The 18,153-nt window shown below is 53.2% G+C and overlaps 1 protein-coding gene across 1 annotated transcript in view; it reads right to left on the minus strand.

The window, feature by feature from the left end:
• Window positions 1-18,153, minus strand: part of CTDSPL2 (CTD small phosphatase like 2) — a gene marked incomplete in the record, with an annotated part of 403,243 nt that overhangs the window by 75,255 nt on the left and 309,835 nt on the right. Inside the window, 1 exon segment of the mRNA XM_030189827.1 lies at window positions 16,362-16,448. Coding sequence (XP_030045687.1) covers window positions 16,362-16,448 — 87 coding nt within the window.

Here is an 18,153-nt window from a genome sequence, read left to right on the forward strand (position 1 = left end):
TGCCAGGAATTTCTGCACGCCTTCAGCTGCCTGACCACCTCCTGAAATGGCTTGGCTTGCTCAGGGGGGAGCTTGTCCACCAAGCCTGCCAACTGCCGCACATTGTTCCGCATGTGTATGCTCGTGTAGAGCTGGTAAGACTGGATTTTGGCCACGAGCATAGAAGAATGGTAGGCCTTCCTACCAAAGGAGTCTAAGGTTCTAGAGTCCTTGCCCGGGGGCGCCGAAGCATGCTCCCTAGAACTCTTAGCCTTCTTTAGGGCCAAATCCACAACTCCAGAGTCATGAGGCAACTGAGTGCGCATCAGCTCTGGGTCCCCATGGATCCGGTACTGGGACTCGATCTTCTTGGGAATGTGGGGATTACTTAATGGCTTGGTCCAGTTCGCCAGCAATGTCTTTTTGAGGACATGATGCATGGGTACTGTGGACGCTTCCTTAGGTGGAGAAGGATAGTCCAGGAGCTCAAACATTTCAGCCCTGGGCTCGTCCTCCACAACCACCGGGAAGGGGATGGCCGTAGACATCTCCCGGACAAAGGCCGCAAAAGACAGACTCTCGGGAGGAGAAAGCTGCCTTTCAGGGGAGGGAGTGAGATCCGAAGGAAGGCCATCAGACTCCTCGTCAGAGAAATATCGGATGTCCTCCTCCTCTTCCCATGAGGCCTCACCATCAGTATCAGACACAAGTTCACGGACCTGTGTCTGAAGCCAGGCCCGGCTTGACTCCGTGGAACCCCGGCCACGGTGTGAGCGTCGAGAGGTAGACTCCCGCGTCCGCACCGGCGAAGCTCCCTCCGCCGACGTCGTCAGGGAGCCTTCCTGGGAGGCGACCGCAGTCGGTACCGCACGCGGCACCGATGTCGGAGACCTCACCCCGGGCAAGGGGCCAGCCGGCGCCTCACTCGACGGTACCGGTGGCGCAAGCACCCCCCGTACCGGAGGGGAAGGGCGCAACAGCTCTCCCAGAATCTCTGGGAGAACGGCCCGGAGACTCTCGTGCAGAGCGGCTGTGGAGAAAGACTTGGAAGCCGATGCAGGTGTCGATGTCAGAGTCTGTTCCGGGCGTGGAGGCTGTTCCGGGCTGTCCATAGTGGAGCGCATCGACACCTCTTGAACAGAGGGTGAGCGGTCCTCTCGGTGCCGATGCCTACTGGGTGCCGACTTCCTCGGCGACCCAGAGCTCTCGGTGCCGATACGGGAAGGGGACCGGTGCCGATGCTTCTTCGACTTTTTGGAACGAAGCATGTCACCGGAGCTTCCCGGCACCGACGAGGAGGACGTAGAATCCAGCCGTCGCTTCCTCGGGGCCGAGGCCGAAGAAGGTCGGTCTCGGGGGGACTGTACCGCAGGAGCCCTCAGGGTAGGGGGAGATCCACCCGAAGGCTCACCGCCACCAGCAGGGGAATGGACAGCCCTCACCTGCACTCCAGTCGAAGCACCACCGTCCGACGACATCAGCAGAAGTGGAGGTCCCGGTACCACCGACGCCGAAGCAGCCTTCCGATGTCTCAGCCCCGATGCAGAGGGTCGATGCCTCGATGCACTCGAGGCCGAGGATGGAGGTCTGGATGCTGCCGACGTCGATGCACTCGATACTCCCGGTGCTGATGCCGATGAAGAGCCCGAGAACAAAACGTTCCACTGGGCCAATCTCGCTACCTGAGTCCGCTTTTGTAAAAGGGTGCACAGACTACAGGCCTGCGGGCGGTGCCCAGCCCTCAGACACTGAAGACACGACGCGTGCCTGTCAGTGAGCGAGATTACCCGGGCGCAACTTTCTTGAAGCCGCTGGGAGACTTCGATGTCATTGGCGGAAAAATCAAGCCGGCGAATCAAAACTCGTAATTGCGGTAAGGTACCAAAAAGAGGGGGAGAAAAAAATTCGACCCGAGGCCTCAAAGGGCCTACCCCGAAGACGAAAAGAAACTTAACGGGTCAAAAACTGAAAATAGAGGAAGGGAAAAAGACCGAAAAGGTCTTCTTCCGAAATCCTTTTTTTTTTTTTTTCTAGCGAAAAGTCAAAAGAGACGCGCGAGGTCAACTTAAGGGGCGCGAACGGCGTAACACGACCGTACCGAGCGTGGACAAAAGAAGACTGGCCGGCACGAGCCGGTTTCGGGCGGGAAGATGGCCGCGCATGCGCGGTGCGCTATCGGCGCGCGAGGGCTAGCAAAAGGCTCTAGGAGGTTGATCTGAAGATCCTTTCCTGGAGGGACCACAGACCCTGGGTGTGAAGCCCATCGACATGAGCTCCCACCCCAGGCGAGATGCATCTGTCGTCAGCACTTCGTGGGCTGCGGGATTTGGAATGGACGTCCCAGGGTCAAATTGGTCCGAATGGTCCACCAGTGCAGTGAAGTGCGGCAACTGGTGGAGAGGCGGATGATATCTTCTAGATTCCCGGTGGCCTGAAACCACTGGGAAGCTAGGGTCCATTGAGCAGATCTCATGTGAAGACGAGCCATGGGAGTCACATGGACTGTGGAAGCCATATGACCCAGAAGTCTCAACATCTGCCGAGCTGTGATCTGCTGAGACGCTCTGGTCCGGGAAGCCAGGGACAGGAGGTTGCTGGCCCTCGCTTCGGGAAGGAAGGCCTGAGCCGTCTGAGTATTCAGCAGAGCTCCTATAAATTCCAGAGACTGGGTTGGCTGGAGATGGGACTTTGGGTAATTTATCACAAACCCCTGCAGCTCCAGGAGTTGAATAGTGCACTGCATGGACCGGAGAGCTCCTGCCTCCGAGGTGTTCTTGACCAGCCAATCGTCGAGGTACGGGAACACATGCACTCCCAGCTTGCGTAGGTACGCCGCAACTACCATGAGGCACTTGGTGAACACCCGTGGGGCAGAGGCGAGCCCAAAGGGCAGCACACAATACTGAAAATGCCGTGTGCCCAGACAGAATCTGAGATACTGTCTGTGAGCTGGCAGTATCGGGATGTGAGTGTAAGCATCCTTTAAATCCAGGGAACATAGCCAATCGTTTTTCTGAATCATTGGCAGAAGGGTGCCCAAGGAAAGCATCCTGAACTTTTCTTTGACCAGGAATTTGTTCAGGCCTCTCAGGTCTAGGATGGGACGCATCCCCCCTGTTTTCTTTTCCACAAGGAAGTACCTGGAATAGAATCCCTGCCCTTCCTGCCCGGGTGGTACGGGCTCGACCGCATTGGCGCTGAGAAGGGCAGAGAGTTCCTCTGCAAGTACCTGCTTGTGCTGGGAGCTGAAGGATTGAGCTCCCGGAGGACAATTTGGTGGAGGGGAGGCCAAATTTAGGGCGTATCCGCACCGCACTATTTGGAGAACCCACTGGTCGGAGGTTATGAGAGGCCACCTTTGGTGAAAAAATTTTAACCTCCCTCCGACTGGCAGATCCTCCGGTACAGACACTTTGATGGCGGCTATGTTCCCATGGATCCAGTCAAAAGCCCGTCCCCGGCTTTTGCTGTGGAGGCGCAGGGGGCTGCTTAGGCGCACGCTGTTGACGAGAACGAGCACGCTGGGACTGTCCCTGAGCCTGACGAGGCCTTCGGGCCGGCTGGGGTACCTACGCTTGGTAAAGGCATAGGGCGCAGCCTGCCGGGCCCGGGAAAAACGTCCACCTGCTGAGGTGGATGCTGAAGGCGCCCGGTGGGAGAGCTTGTCGAGAGCGGTTTCCCGCTGATGCAGTTGGTCCACCAGCTGCTCGACCTTCTCGCCAAAAATGTTATCCCCCCGGCAAGGTACGTCGGCCAGTCTCTGCTGGGTGCGGTTGTCCAGGTCAGAGGCACGCAGCCATGAGAGCTTGCGCATCACTATACCTTGGGCCGCAGCACGAGATGCCACGTCACAGGTGTCATAAATACCCCTGGACAGGAACTTTCTGCACGTCTTCAGCTGCCTGACCACCTCCTGAAAAGGCCTGGACTGCTCCGGCGGGAGCTTGTCAACCAGGTCCGCCAGTTGCTTCACATTATTCCCGCATGTGGATGTTCGTGTAGAGGCTGGTAAGACTGGATGCGGGTCACGAGCATGGAAGATTGGTAGGCCTTCCTCCCAAACGAGTCCGGGGGCGCCGAGGCGGTATCCCTCGAACTCCGTGCCCTCTTGAGAGCAGAGTCCACGACCGCCGAGTCATGAGGCAATTGGGGCCGCATTAACTCTGGGTCAGAGTGGATTCTGTATTGGGACTCTGCTTTCTTGGGGAATGGTGGGATTAGATAGTGGTCTCAACCAGTTCCGAAGCAGTGTCTCCTTGAGGACATTGTGCAACGGTACCGTGGAGGACTCCTCTAGGTGGTGATGGATAGTCGAGGACCTCGAGCATCTCAGCCCTCGGCTCATCCACAGAGACCATGGGAAAGGGAATGCAAATAGATATATCCCTGACAAAGGAGGCAAAGGAGAGGCCTCCGGAGGGAGAGCTTCTCTCTGGTGAAGGAGTGGGGGTCGGAGGGAAGGCCCACAGACTCCTCTGAGGAGAAATATCTGGGGTCCTCCTCCTCCCCTCACCAGGCCTCTTCCGTCGGTGTCCGGACATGAGCTCGTGCAGTTCAGTCCTCAACCGGGCCCAGCTCGACGTCGAGGCACCGGGGACTCGGTGGCGTCGTCGAGCGGCTGGACTCCCACGCCGGCGGGGATGAAGCTCCCTCCATCGACTCCACCTGCGTGGCGGTCGAGACCGGCAACCGCAAGCGGCGTCGAAGGCCTCGGCACCGGGCTAGAGCACGCCGGCGCCACAGTCAACGGCGCCGAGGGCGCAGCACCCCCGCGCCGGCACAGTCTGGCGCATCAGCCCTTCCAGAATCCCAGAAGGATGGCTCGGAGGCACTCGTCCAGTCCCGCTGTCGGGAAGGCGGGGGGCCGGTAGAGGTGTCGTGCCGGAAGCTGTTCGGGTCCAGGAGACTGCACCGAAGTGCTGGGACCCTGACGCGGCTGGTACCTCTACTACAGAGGGGAACCCTCCTCGTGACGTGCCACTTCCTCGCGTCGACTCATCTCCGGGAGCCGGATGCATCGAGGGCGACCGATGAACGGTGCTTCTTCGTCTTCTTGCGGTGCCCGTCATCGGCGCTTGGTGGAACGGAGGAGGAGGAGGTCGAACCCCTCGGCCTCGGGGGACCGGGGTCTGACAGGGTTCGGTCCCGCGGGCCCTGGGTAGAGGGAGTGACCGGGGCCGATTGCCCACAGCGGCCTCTCACCCCTGCCTTCATCGGAGGACCGACGGGACCTGTGCTCCTGGGGTCCATGCCATCGGTGCCGAGTTTTGTGGACATCGATACCGGTACCGAAGAAACGGACGTCGATACCGATGCCGTACGAGTGGCCGGCGACACAGTTCCAAAAAGATGGTCCCGAAGAACTTGCCTCGCTACTTGTGTCCGTTTCCGGAGACCGAGACACAAAGTACACGTCTTGGTATCGTGCTCCGGCCCGAGGCACGGAGGCACCAAGCGTGAGTGTCGGTCTGCGAGATATTGCCGGCCTCACCGACCACACTTTTTATAAATCCCTCGGGACCTTCGAGACTCGACGGAAAAAATCGCATCGGCTGAAATCAAAGTCGTCGATGGTGGCGGTAAAAATCACACCTCGAAAATAAATCGACCGCGTGGCCACAAGGCCGCAATGCGACGCCCCGCTAAGACACAAGGGAAAAACTAATACAAGCGTTTTTTTTTTAAATAAAAGAAACTATGAGAAAACGCAACAACGAAAAAATAAGAAAATTCGTGCGAAAACCAATCCGGTTTCCGGGCTGACAGAGAGAGAGACGAACACGGCTCTCTCCAGCGCGGAAAAGAAAGACTGAGCGGGAACGGTCACGGCATGGGCGGGAAGACGGCCGCGCATGCGCGGTGGGCGTGCCCTGCGTGCGGGACCGCCCGCGAAGTTTTATTCCGGTTGGTGGGGGGCTGCGTGGACGTCAACCCAGTCGTCAGAACAGCAGCCTGCTTGGTCCTTGGAGAACCTTATGTACCAACTACCAGAGTTAATGTCAAAGCCCACTTGAGCCTACCCTGAACCATCTTGTCATATATGGATTACAATATTGCCAGACACTTCTGAGGTATTAGCTTCCTCCCTGCCCACCACAAGTCCACCCACCCCATTGTCCAAATCTTGCTGTACAGACCTACTTACTAGCTAGTTCAACTGAATTAGATAGGTGTGTTTGCTACTGGTTGCAAGGAGAATCAAGGAAGTAAGTCAGTCAAATATTTATCTGTTGAGAGAACTATTAATTACATTTCTGGAGGCTTTAATTAGTACCCAGATAAAAGAACACAAGAGTGTGTAATGTTTCAATAAACATTCAACGTCACTAATCATGCTCGGAGCTACCACTCTGACTGAACCTTATTAACCAAATATTTAAAATAGAGAAATAAAGACCTCAGCAGACATATCCTAGCTCATCAGTATATAGAGCTATAGGCCAACACCCATTTTAAAGCAGGGTTGTGGCCATCCAACAGACTTTTCCCCTGAGGCAGCAAGGCGAAACAGGCTGTCTATCAGATTGGAATTCTACTGGCTATGCTGGAAGCACTTATGGAACACTGGCGATCTGGAGTAAAGTTGGAAGTGACTATCTGAACAAGGTAAAATAATGTATCATACCTGATAATTTTCTTTCCATTAATCATAGCTGTTCAATCCATAGACTGGTGGGTTGTGTCCATCTACCAGCAGGTGGAGATAGAGAGCAATCCTTTTGCCTCCCTATATGTGGTCATGTGCTGCCGGAAACTCCTCAGTATGTCGATATCCAAGCTCCATCCGCAGGACTCAGCACTTAGAGAATTACACCCACAAAGGGACACTCTGCCCAGCTCACCACCGCCGAAACGGGGGAGGGGAATTAACCCAGCTCATCCACACACAAGTGGGGGAGGGGAATCAGTCCAGCTCATCCCCGCGGAGCGGGGGAGGGACACCACACCCGCCGATGCGGGGGGGATCTGGCTTATCCTGCAACCACAACCGCAGGAGGAGCTGACTGATCCTAACACCGCCGAAGCGGGAGGGGTACAAAGCTGCCCTACAGCCGCACGAAGCGGGAGGGAGCGCCAGCAGAATTTAGGTCTCAATCCAGCCCCGTAAAACGGAGGGGAGAGGAATGCAGCAGCTCACTGTAACACAGAATCGTCTCAACTCCTGAAGAATCCAATTGAAAAAACTTGAACACGAAGTCCTCCTGAACAGGAACTGAAGACTAAACTTGAACCTGAAATGCAACCAGAATAAAAACAGTACAGATATCTGGGAGGGGCTATGGACTGATCAGCTATGATTAAAGAAAAGAAAATTATCAGGTATGATACATAATTTTACCTTCCATATCATCATGCTGATCAATCCATAGACTGGTGGGATGTACCGAAGCAGTACTCACCCAGGGCGGGACATAGAAATCCCTGACCGCAACACTGAAGCTCCAAACCGGGCCTCCGCCTGAGCAGCCACAGTCAAGCGGTAATGCCTGGAGAAGGTATGAGCCGATGCCCAAGTTGCCGCCTTGCAAATCTCTTCCAAGGAGACGGGCCCGGCTTCCACCATCGAGGCCGCCTGAGCTCTAGTGGAGTGAGCCTTCAGCCGGATAGGCGGCACCTTCTCCGCGGCCACATAAGCCGCTGCAATGGCTTCCTTGACCCATCTTGCCACTGTAGGCTTAGCAGCCTGCAGACCCTTACGAGGACCTGCAAACAGGACAAACAGATGATCCGACTTCCGGAAATCATTGGTCACTTCCAAGTATTTGATGATGACTCGTCTCACATCTAGCTATTTGAGAGCAGAGTACTCCTCTGGGTAGTCCTCTCTACGAAAGGATGGGAGACAGAGCTGCTGATTCACATGGAAGCGAGAAACTATCTTGGGCAGGAAGGAAGGCACTGTGCGAATAGACACTCCTGCCTCAGTGAACTACAGAAAGGGCTCTCGACATGATAGCGCCTGGAGCTCGAAAACTCTTCTGGCTGAAGTGATAGCCACCAAAAAGACTGCTTTCAACGTCAGGTCTTTCAGAGATGCCCTCGACAAGGGTTCAAAAGGCGGCTTCTGCAAGGCTCTTAGCACTAGATTGAGATTCCACGCAGGTACCACTGAGTGCAGAGGAGGGCGCAGGTGATTAACTCCCTTGAGAAAGCGCACCACATCTGGCTGCGAAGCCAGGGAAGCACCCTTCAGGCGACCCCTGAAGCAAGCCAGAGCCGCTACCTGGACTTTAAGGGAACTGAGCGACAGGCCTTTCTCCAGACCTTCTTGCAGGAACGCCAACACTGAAGAAATTGGAGCAGTGAAGGGAGAAAGGGAGCCTGCCTCACACTATGATGCAAAGGTACGCCAAACCCTGGCGTAAGCAGTAGAAGTAGAGCGCTTCCTCGCTCTCAGCATAGTGGCGATGACCTTGTCTGAGAAGCCTTTCTTCCTCAGACGCTGCCGCTCAATAGCCAGGCCGTAAGACCAAAGGGGGAGGGATCCTCCATCACCACGGGACTCTGATGCAACAGGCCCTGCTCCGCTGGCAGTCGCAGAGGTCCGTCCACTGAGAGCCTGATCAAGTCCGCATACCAGGGACGTCTGGGCCAGTCCGGACCCACCAGGATTACCCGGCCCGGATGCTTTGCCACCCGGTCTAGTACCCTGCCCAACATGGGCCAGGGCGGGAACACATAGAGAAGCTCCTGTGTCGGCCACTGTTGGAGAAGAGCATCTACTCCCAGAGATCGAGGGTCCCGTCCTCTGCTGAAAAAGCGCGGCACTTGGCAATTGGCCGATGACGCCATCAGGTCTAGGCTCGGCTGGCCCCAGCGCTACGTGATGTCCAAGAACGCCTGAGCAGATAGCTGCCACTCTCCGGGATCCAAGGTATGACGACTGAGAAAGTCCTCCTTGACATTCATGACTCCGGCAATGTGGGCCGCCGACAGCTGTTCCAGGTTCGCTTCCGCCCACTGGCATAGATTCATGGCCTCCTTGGCTAGAGGGGCACTCTTGGTACCTCCCTGGCGATTGACATAGGCCACAGCCGTGGCATTGTCCGACAGGACCCGTACTGGCTTCAAAGCCAGTACCGGGAGGAACTCCAAAAGCGCCAACCGAATGGCTAGGAGTTCCAGGAGGTTGATAGACCACTTTGCCTCTGCAGGAGACCAGAGCCCCTGCGCTGTCCTTCCCAAGCAATGGGCTCCCCAGCCCGTCAAAGAGGCGTCCGTCGTGACGACAACCCACTCCGGGGTCAAAAGAGGCATCCCTGCGGACAACTTGTCTGTCCTCAGCCACCAGCTCAGCGCCTTGCGCACCGCTAGGTCCAAGGGAAGGCGCACAGCGTAATCCTCCGACACTGGAGTCCAGCGCTGCAGCAGAGAGAGTTGTAGTGGTCTCATATGAGCCCTGGCCCAGGGCACTACTTCCATCGTGGCCGTCATAGAGCCCAACAGCTGCACATAGTCCCAAGCCCGAAGAGGAGAGGCTACTAGGAACTGGTCCACCTGAGCCTGAAGCTTGACAATTCGATTGTCCGGCAGGAACACTCTGCCCACTTGGGTGTCGAAACGAACTCCCAGATATTCCAGGGACTGAGTCGTGCGCAGCTAGCTTTTCTCCCAGTTGATGATCCACCCCAGGGAGCTCAGAAGAGCAATCACCCGGTCTACAGCTCTGCCGCACTCTGCATAAGAGGGGGCTCGGATCAACCAGTCGTCCAGAAAAGGATGGACTTGTACTCCTTCCTTTCGTAGGAAGGCCGCGATGACCACCATTACTTTGGAGAAGGTCCGCGGAGCAGTAGCCAACCCGAACGGGAGGGCTCTGAACTGGAAGTGTCGGCCCAGGACTGCAAAACGCAGAAAGCGTTGATGAGGAGGCCAGATGGGAATATGCAGGTAAGCTTCCTTGATGTCCAAGGATGCCAGGAACTCCCCTGCCTTCACTGCTGCTATAACAGAGCGGAGAGTCTCCATTCGGAAGTGCCGCACTTTCAAGGCCCGATTGACCCCTTTGAGGTCGAGGATAGGCCGGACAGAACCTCCTTTCTTTGGTACCACAAAGTAAATGGAGTAACGTCCCTTGCCAAGCTGATCTTCTGGCACCGGAACGACCGCACCCAGGCGGATCAGATTGTCCAAAGTCTGCTGCACTGCCACAGCTTTGACCGGAGACTTGCAGGGAGAGTGTACAAACCCGTCTCTTAAGGGTCGGCAGAACTCTAGCTTGTAGCCGTCTCTGATGACTTCCAGAACCCAAGCGTCTGAAGTTACCCTGGTCCACTCGCCCAGAAACGAGGACAGGCGTCCTCCAATCTGCACTGGGCCATGGACCAGGGCCCCGTCATTGGGTACGAGACCCTGGGGGAGGACTGGAGGAAGCACCTCCGGGACGGCGGTCTCTGCGAAAGGAATGCTGCTTGGGGGAGAAGTTCCTTTTGAAGGAAGAGGGGGCAGAGGAGCCCAACTTGCCCGGGCGATACCGACGGGCTTCCTGAAACCGTCCTTTGGAGTTACCGGGGCGAGCACCACTGGCCCGAGCCCTGACCTCTGGTAACCTCTTGCCCTTAGACGTGCCGAGATCGGTCACAATTTTGTCCAGCTCGACCCCAAAAAGCAGCTTGCCTTTAAAAGGCAACTTAGCCAGGTGAGACTTAGAGGCGTGGTCCGCAGACCAATGCTTCAGCCAAAGCCACCGCCGCGCAGAGACTGTCTGAGCCATACCTTTAGCTGAGGCTCTCAAGACATCATACAGCAAGTCTGCCAAATAAGCCAAGCCCGATTCCAGGGCCGGCCAATCAGCCCTCAAGGAAGGATCCGAGGGGGAAGCCCGCTGCACAATCGTCAGGCACGCCCTGGCCACAAACTGAGGCCTGCAAACTTAAAGCAGCTGCCTCGAAGGACGACCTTAAGGCCGCCTCCAATCTTCTGTCTTGGGCGTCCTTTAGGGCCGTGCCACCTTCCACCGGCAACGCCGTTTTCTTAGTCACCGCAGTGATTAAAGAATCCACAGTAGGCCAAAGAAAGGCCTCCCGTTCACCTTCAGGCAGAGGATAGAGGCGGGACATAGCCCTAGGCACTTTGAGGCTCGCTTCTGGGACATCCCATTGAGCCGAAATCAAGGTGCGCATGGGCCTCATGCACGTGGAAGGTTCTAGGCGGGCGCTTCGTCCCCAGCATAATGGCAGAGCCAACAGAGGCTGAGGGAGAGACGTCCTCCGGAGAGGAAATCTTCAAAATGCTCATGGCCTGCACTAACAGGTTGGGCAAATCCTCTGAGCGAAAGATCCGTGCTGCAGAGGGGTCATCCGCTCCATCCGAGCGGGAATCCGTCTCCTCCAAGGAATCCCCAAAGGACCGTTGGGAGAACTCAGATACGCTGCCCTCATCTACATCAGAGGAGACAGAGTCCTCTAGGGCCTGGAAATCCACTCGAGGGTGTTTGCTTCCCGAGGCCTCAACCCCTTTATCAGACAGGGGGGGGCAGGGGCAGCGTTTTGCATAAGAAAAGCCTGATGCAGCAGCAAAATGAACTCAGGGGAGAATCCCCCCGAACAGTGCACTTCTGCAGCTTGGGCCACGGCCCTAGCCGCACCCTCAACCGGCGCTCGCAAGAGCGGGGGAGAAACGTGCTGCACATCCAAAATGGCGTCCGGCGCGAAACTCCGAGAAGGAGCCGCGCGGGAAGAACGGCGCTTAACTTTGGCCGCTTTCTTACCGTCGCTCGAATCAAGGGTGACCATAGTATTAATGTCTCCCAGCTCGAGGGCGGCCCAAGAAGAAGCCGTCCGAGCAGAGTGGCCGGCCAACATGGAGTGGGCGAGCAGCGGGGGATGGGCGCTTATGGCGGGGAAAAACCGCCGCACCGGAGGAAGAACCGGGACACTGACTGGCCTCCAAACTGATGCTTAACAAAGGCGATTCAGGTTTTGAAATCCCCGCATCCACGCTAAATGCACCCACGCGGTCCGGGGAGCGAATCCTCGCGCCCTTGCCCTCCGACACCATAAGCCACGTGGAGACCGAACGGGGAACCCCCTGCCCGCTATAAAAAGGTAAAATTACCTGCTTCTCGCTCCGAGCTGTAACGAACTGGTGTCCCAGTAAGCAGCTGCAATAAACGTTGAAATAAACGCCCTTAAGGATGTCCAAAAAAAAATTTTTTTTTTTTTTTTTGAAACGGAGCCAGCGGGAGGGGGGAGAAAAGGAGGGAACTGGCACCACCAGGTTTGCACTTGCTCAAGAATAGCCCTCAACCCCAGGTACTCAACAAAACCTAAAAATTAAGCTTGGAGACCTAGCCAGAGCTGTTGCTGTGTGTGACCACCACCTGCTGAGATAGAGAACATACCACATATAGGGAGGCAAAAGGATTGCTCTCTATCTCCACCTGCTGGTAGATGGACACAACCCACCAGTCTATGGATTGATCAGCATGATGATATGGAAGTGCCATTTATACATTGGATTGCTACACAGCCTTATGTATAATTCCTGTTTGACTGCTGGTGCTTTTCACTCTGCCTGTTTTGATAAGAGAAGTGGAGTTTTTTCTGGACCTATGGTGAGTGTTGTCCTGTAGTTCTATATACTAATGAGGAGCTAAGATATGTCTACTGAGGTCTTTTTTCTCCACTTTAAATATACAGTTAATACAATTCAACCACAGTGATAGCGCCTAGCGTGATTAATGAAAGTTATAATCAATGTGGGACACAAATGCTACAAATCCTATATAATAAAAAGCACCTCCAACGTTCTGAAGCTGACTGCGTGGACATAAGCCTTGAGGCATTCGTGCTTCTGTCTCTCACTTCCGAATGCATCACCAGCGACAATGCCCAATCACAACATAGCAGCGTTCAGAACACTGGAGGTGCAGTTTCAGGGTTTCGCCATGCCCCCCCCCCCGAGGTCGCTGCCGCTCCCCCCCCTCCGTCCGACATCAGCTCAGCTGCCATTTCCAGCCACTGCTACTTCTCCTGTCGAGCAGCAGCGGCCGGTACAAAAACAAAAAAAAACCTGTAGAAATGCTTTCAAAAAGAAAGTGGGGCGCCGCAGGCAGCCACTGGCTGTCAACTCTGCATCCGCTCCATCTCTCACATCGCTGAGCTCCTCCGAGGTTCTCCTCCAGGGCCAGTGACGTGAGAGGAGGAGCGGATGCAGAGCTGACAGCCGATGGCTGCCTTGCTTCCTTTTTGAAAGCATTTCTGCTGGTTTAATTTTTGTTGTTGTTTTTGTACCGTCCGCTGCTGCTCGACAGGAGAAGCAGCAGTGGCCGGAAATGGCAGCGGAGCTGACGTCGGACTGAGGTGGGGAGCGGCGGCAACCTCGGGGGGGGGGGGGGGGGGGGGGGGGGGGGTGGGGGGTGGGTGGAGCAGTGGCTGTGGCAACACCCTGGGAGGGGGTGGAGGGGTGAGCAGCTGCGACCTCGGGGTGGGGGGCGTGGTGGCGAGGGCGGCAGGGGTGGGGCCTGAGACAACGGAGGGGGAAGGGGTCCTGAGGCCAGAGACGGAGGGGGTCCTGAGGCCAGAGACGGAGGGGAGAGGGGAGGCCTGAGAGGAGGGGGACCAGAAAGGGAGGGGGTCCTGCGACCACACAGAGGGAGGGGGGAGTTATCTCTGGCACACACACACGCACTCTCAGTCATTGTCTCTCTCACTCTCATACACTGTCTACCACACACTCTATGTCTCACACTGTATCACATTCACTCTCAAACACACTCTCGATCTCATACACTCTTGCTCTCACAGAGAGTCTGTGTATTGCACACATACTCTCTCACACACACTGTTTCTGTGTGATACACACTGTCATACTCACTGTGGCTCACATACGCACACACTCATTCTTGCACACATACTCTCTCTCTCACAAACATACACACTCCGAGGAAAACCTTGCTAGCACCCGTTTCATTTGTGTCAGAAACGGGCCTTTTTTACTAGTAAATAAATAAATATTCCGCAGCTTGGTGCAATCAATGGTACTAAGTCACCTAGACTACTGTAATGCAATCTATGCCGGCTGCAAAGAGAAAATCATTAAGAAACTCCAAACTGCCCAAAACACTGCAGTCAGACTCATATTTGGTAAAAAGAGATTCGAAAGCGCCAAACCCCTATGAGAAAAACTGCACTGGCTCCCAATCAAAGAACGAATAGCGTTCAAAATCTGCACCCTAGTCCATAAAATTATTCATGGGGAGACCCTGGTAAACATGGCAGATCTCATAGACTTACCAACCAGAAACACAAAAAGGACAACACGCACATACCTAAATCTTCACTACCCAAGCTGCAAAGGTCTAAAATATAAACCAACCTACGCATCCAGTTTCTCCTACATAAGCACTCAACTCTGGAATGCACTACCAAACACCATGAAAATAATGCATGACCTAACAAACTTCCAGAAATCATTGAAGACCAAATTGTTCAAAAAGGCATACCATAACGATCCAACTTAAACACCAGAACCATGCAACAACGAAACCTATACTAGAACTGGACAAAACTCAACTCTTCTCCTTGATTACCTAATTCACTCTGTCACTCATGAACTCTAACGCAATACCACTCTGTATTTCTAATACCGGAATTGGTGATCGCCATCACGGTACTATGTAAGCCACATTGAGCCTGCAAACAGGTGGGAAAAATGTGGGATACAAATGCAACAAATAAATAAATTGGCTTTAATTAGTAACCATTTAATCTTTGAGGTTAAGCATACAAAAGGAACACACTAGATTTAGCACACAAGATATATAAAATATATTTCCAAAGTTGAACAGATAAGATAAACCACCATATATTCTACTCTATTCTGGTCACCCACTCCCAAAATATTCTAGACAGATTAACAATGAAAAGGCCAACTAAGAAGCTGAGAATTACAAACTTATCAAAAGTGCAGTCATATGAACAATGAACAAAATAAAATAAAATTACATTGTCACCAATTTCCTAAGTATTTGCAAATCAGAAAAGATATCTATGAAAAAGAATATAGGAAGACTGTGTTCTGATCTGTAATGGACCATATTTTATCAACCTGATATAAAAAAGAACTAACCGGCAAAGGTTTAAAACAAATTGCTTTAATTGAAGGAAAACTTAATATTTGGGACATTTAAAATAGGAAACAATTCTCAGAGTAGACTGTGTGTGTGGGCAGGGAGGATGGAGGGAGGGAATTGAGAGAATTTTGGGCGGGTGGGATAACCTTGAGTGGCAGCAAGGGAGAGAGACTGTGCATGAGGGGGGCAAGAGGAAAACAGGGAGAGAAAGATGAAGGGAGGGAGATATGTTGGGCTCAGATAGAGGGAGGGAGAGATAATGGACCTGGGGTGGACAGGGTGAAGGGAAAGAAGAAAGTGTTCGACTCGGGGGGGGGGGGGGGGGGGGGGGGGGGGGGGGGGGGGGGGGGGGGGGGGGGGGGTACAGATGAGGAAGGGAGAAAGCTGGACCTAAAGGCAGGAGAAACTGATTTTTGGGAGCAAAGAGGCGAAAAAAAAAAAAAAGGCCCTGTTAACAGTTTGGTGCATACAAATTCAATAACATCATTTGAGTCCCATTTATTATGCCACCCAGATGATCCATCTACCCTTCAAATCTTTATAAACATTGGTAAACGACACTTTTCACAGCATCAGTTACAAGTATTCCCACTCCCCTTCTTTTTCTCCTCTTTATTAGTTGCAAGGATGACATGAGGGAACTTTTTATGTTAAAGTATTCATGCGGGTGCCAAAGATGTGTTTGTTGGATAAAAATATCTCCAGATGAAGCCCGACAACCTCCTTCCACAAGAATTGTCTTTTACGGGTGAGTTTAGCCCCTTCACATTTATGGTACCAATTTTTAGTCAAATTCTTCCTTGCCAACATGTTCACTTATCACATGATGTAAAATGAAGACAAACCCTCTTAATACAAGCTGGAAGACCATGTTCCTATAAAAACCCACTTTTGCACTTGTCCCATGATATACAGAATTGCCCCACCTTAGCCCTCCCCCTCCCCCCCACCTGTCATTTCCCAACCATCGCCAGCCTATTACAAACTGCATTACCTCCTCTGAAGTACAGCGCAACAGAGCTATCCCTCTGAATTGTAAACTCAATAGTATCCTGATTAACCCTCGCACACAGGTATCAAAGCTCGCACGCCCGCACTGCACTCCACTATTCCTCCAAACTACCATCAACTTACCCCACGCCATATTCACGCAGCAACAGTCAGTGCCTTTGAAAATGCTGACTGCCACTAGCTGAATATTGGGGAGGGTATGTCTCCATAAATAAAGCTTATTCCTTCATCTAACATCATAAGGCACAAAACAAACAAGTACCTTTGCTAAATTAATACTTCACTGTCACATTACCTGGTAAATGACATCCTGGAAGAGGACAGGAAACGTGAGTGCTGCATCCTCAAGTTCATTGAGGCTACAATGAACTAAAGTTTCATCCTACAAAAAGGAAGAGAAAAGCTCTTTCAAAAATGATTACTTCTCCTGTCATCCTGAAGCATCCCTGATCCCAAAAATCCTTCTTTTTCTCCTTACGAAATACAAGATGGCCAATTCTCTTCCACAGCATTCAATTTCTCCCCTTAAGGTGCAAGCCCCCCGAAATACCCCCCCCCCCCCCCCCCCCAGAGGACTACGTAGTAAAGATTTTCTTCCATTTTGTTTCTGTGAGAAAAGTGATTATTAGTACTAGGGCCCCAAGTAACAAAACACCACTTAACTGGTTATAAATATCAGGGCTGTGGAGTCGGTACAAAAAATCCTTCGACTCTGACTGACTCCCGATTCCTCAGTTTATGGTACCTCCGACTCAGACTCCTCAGTTTTTAATATGTATTTTTTTTGCATGTTGACTGAAAGAGCACAGCATGCAAGGCTGCATGTTAATGTTTGGGTTTAAAATCTATGTCATTGTGACTTTTTATTTTATTTATTAAAGAAATTATAAATATTCATTAATCCTAAAGTTTAAACAAAAAAACACACATAAAAAAACAATGATGTGGTTTTTGAATTTTTCTGGTGTCATTGTTATAGTAACTTTGTCAGCTGTAAAAAATCTTGATAGTTGTGTCTGGCCTCCAGTAGATTTCTGATCTTTTATTGACCCTGAAGTAGATGGAATGTTTTCATTGCTATCTTTCTCATTCACAGCTTCTAACACTTTAGGATGGAAACGCTGCAAGTGTCTTTTTAAATTTGATGCTCTTGTAGGTGCATTTTTTTCATAACCACTGAAACTGCTAATTTTTGCATCACATGCTTTTTCACCATCATCATCTACTATAATAAAACGCAACCTCAACGTTCTGAGGACACTGACGTCACTGAAGTCACTCAGACTCCCAGAACGGTTCGTGGATTCATGGTGGTGAAGCCACCCCACAGATCCATGCCCCGCCCTCGCGTCAAATGTCATGACGTCGAGGGCGGAAAAACAAAAATAAAACTAAACAAACGGATCGCACCCACGCAGGGGGAGGAGGAGTAGGGAAACACGCTCTGCGTGTTTCCCTACTCCTCCCCCTGCCGACCCACCTGCGGAAAGAGAAACCACCTCCTAACCTCGACTCCGGAGACCACTGTTCCGACATCCAACACCCCCCCCCCCCCCCGCGGCAAAACTCAAAACGCAGCCCCGCCCACAGAATGGTAGATCCGACCCCCCCCCCCCCCAAAGCTGCAGATCAAAAGAAGAGGTCCAACACCCTCCTAAGCCACCCACCTTCGCGTTGCTTTGCCGGCGGGGGACCCGAAACCCCGCCAGCACAAGTCCTGTCTGCTGACTACGGCGTCATCTTTGGCGTTGCTAGCCCGTGCAGGCAGGGCTTCTGTGCGTCTGACGTCCTGCACGACCCGCCCTGCACAGGCAAGCAACGCCGAAGATCGCTGCAGGAGTCACACTCACTCAGCCCACACAACACAGGACTTCTGCTGGCGGGATTTTGGGTCCCCCGCCAGCAAAACTACGCCATGCGATGGCCACGGTGGGTGGGATGGCGGCAGCCGGGGGCATCGCCGGGGGGGGGGGGCATCGCGCGGAGGAAGCGCTTCATTCCTTCTTCTTAGAAGATAGATGAGGATGATTATTATGATGATTGATTGATCGATCGATCCATCCATCCATCCATCCATCCTTCCTCTC

Source organism: Microcaecilia unicolor, chromosome 1 (genome assembly GCF_901765095.1).
Source record: "Microcaecilia unicolor chromosome 1, aMicUni1.1, whole genome shotgun sequence".
In the NCBI taxonomy this organism is placed as follows: domain Eukaryota; kingdom Metazoa; phylum Chordata; class Amphibia; order Gymnophiona; family Siphonopidae; genus Microcaecilia; species Microcaecilia unicolor.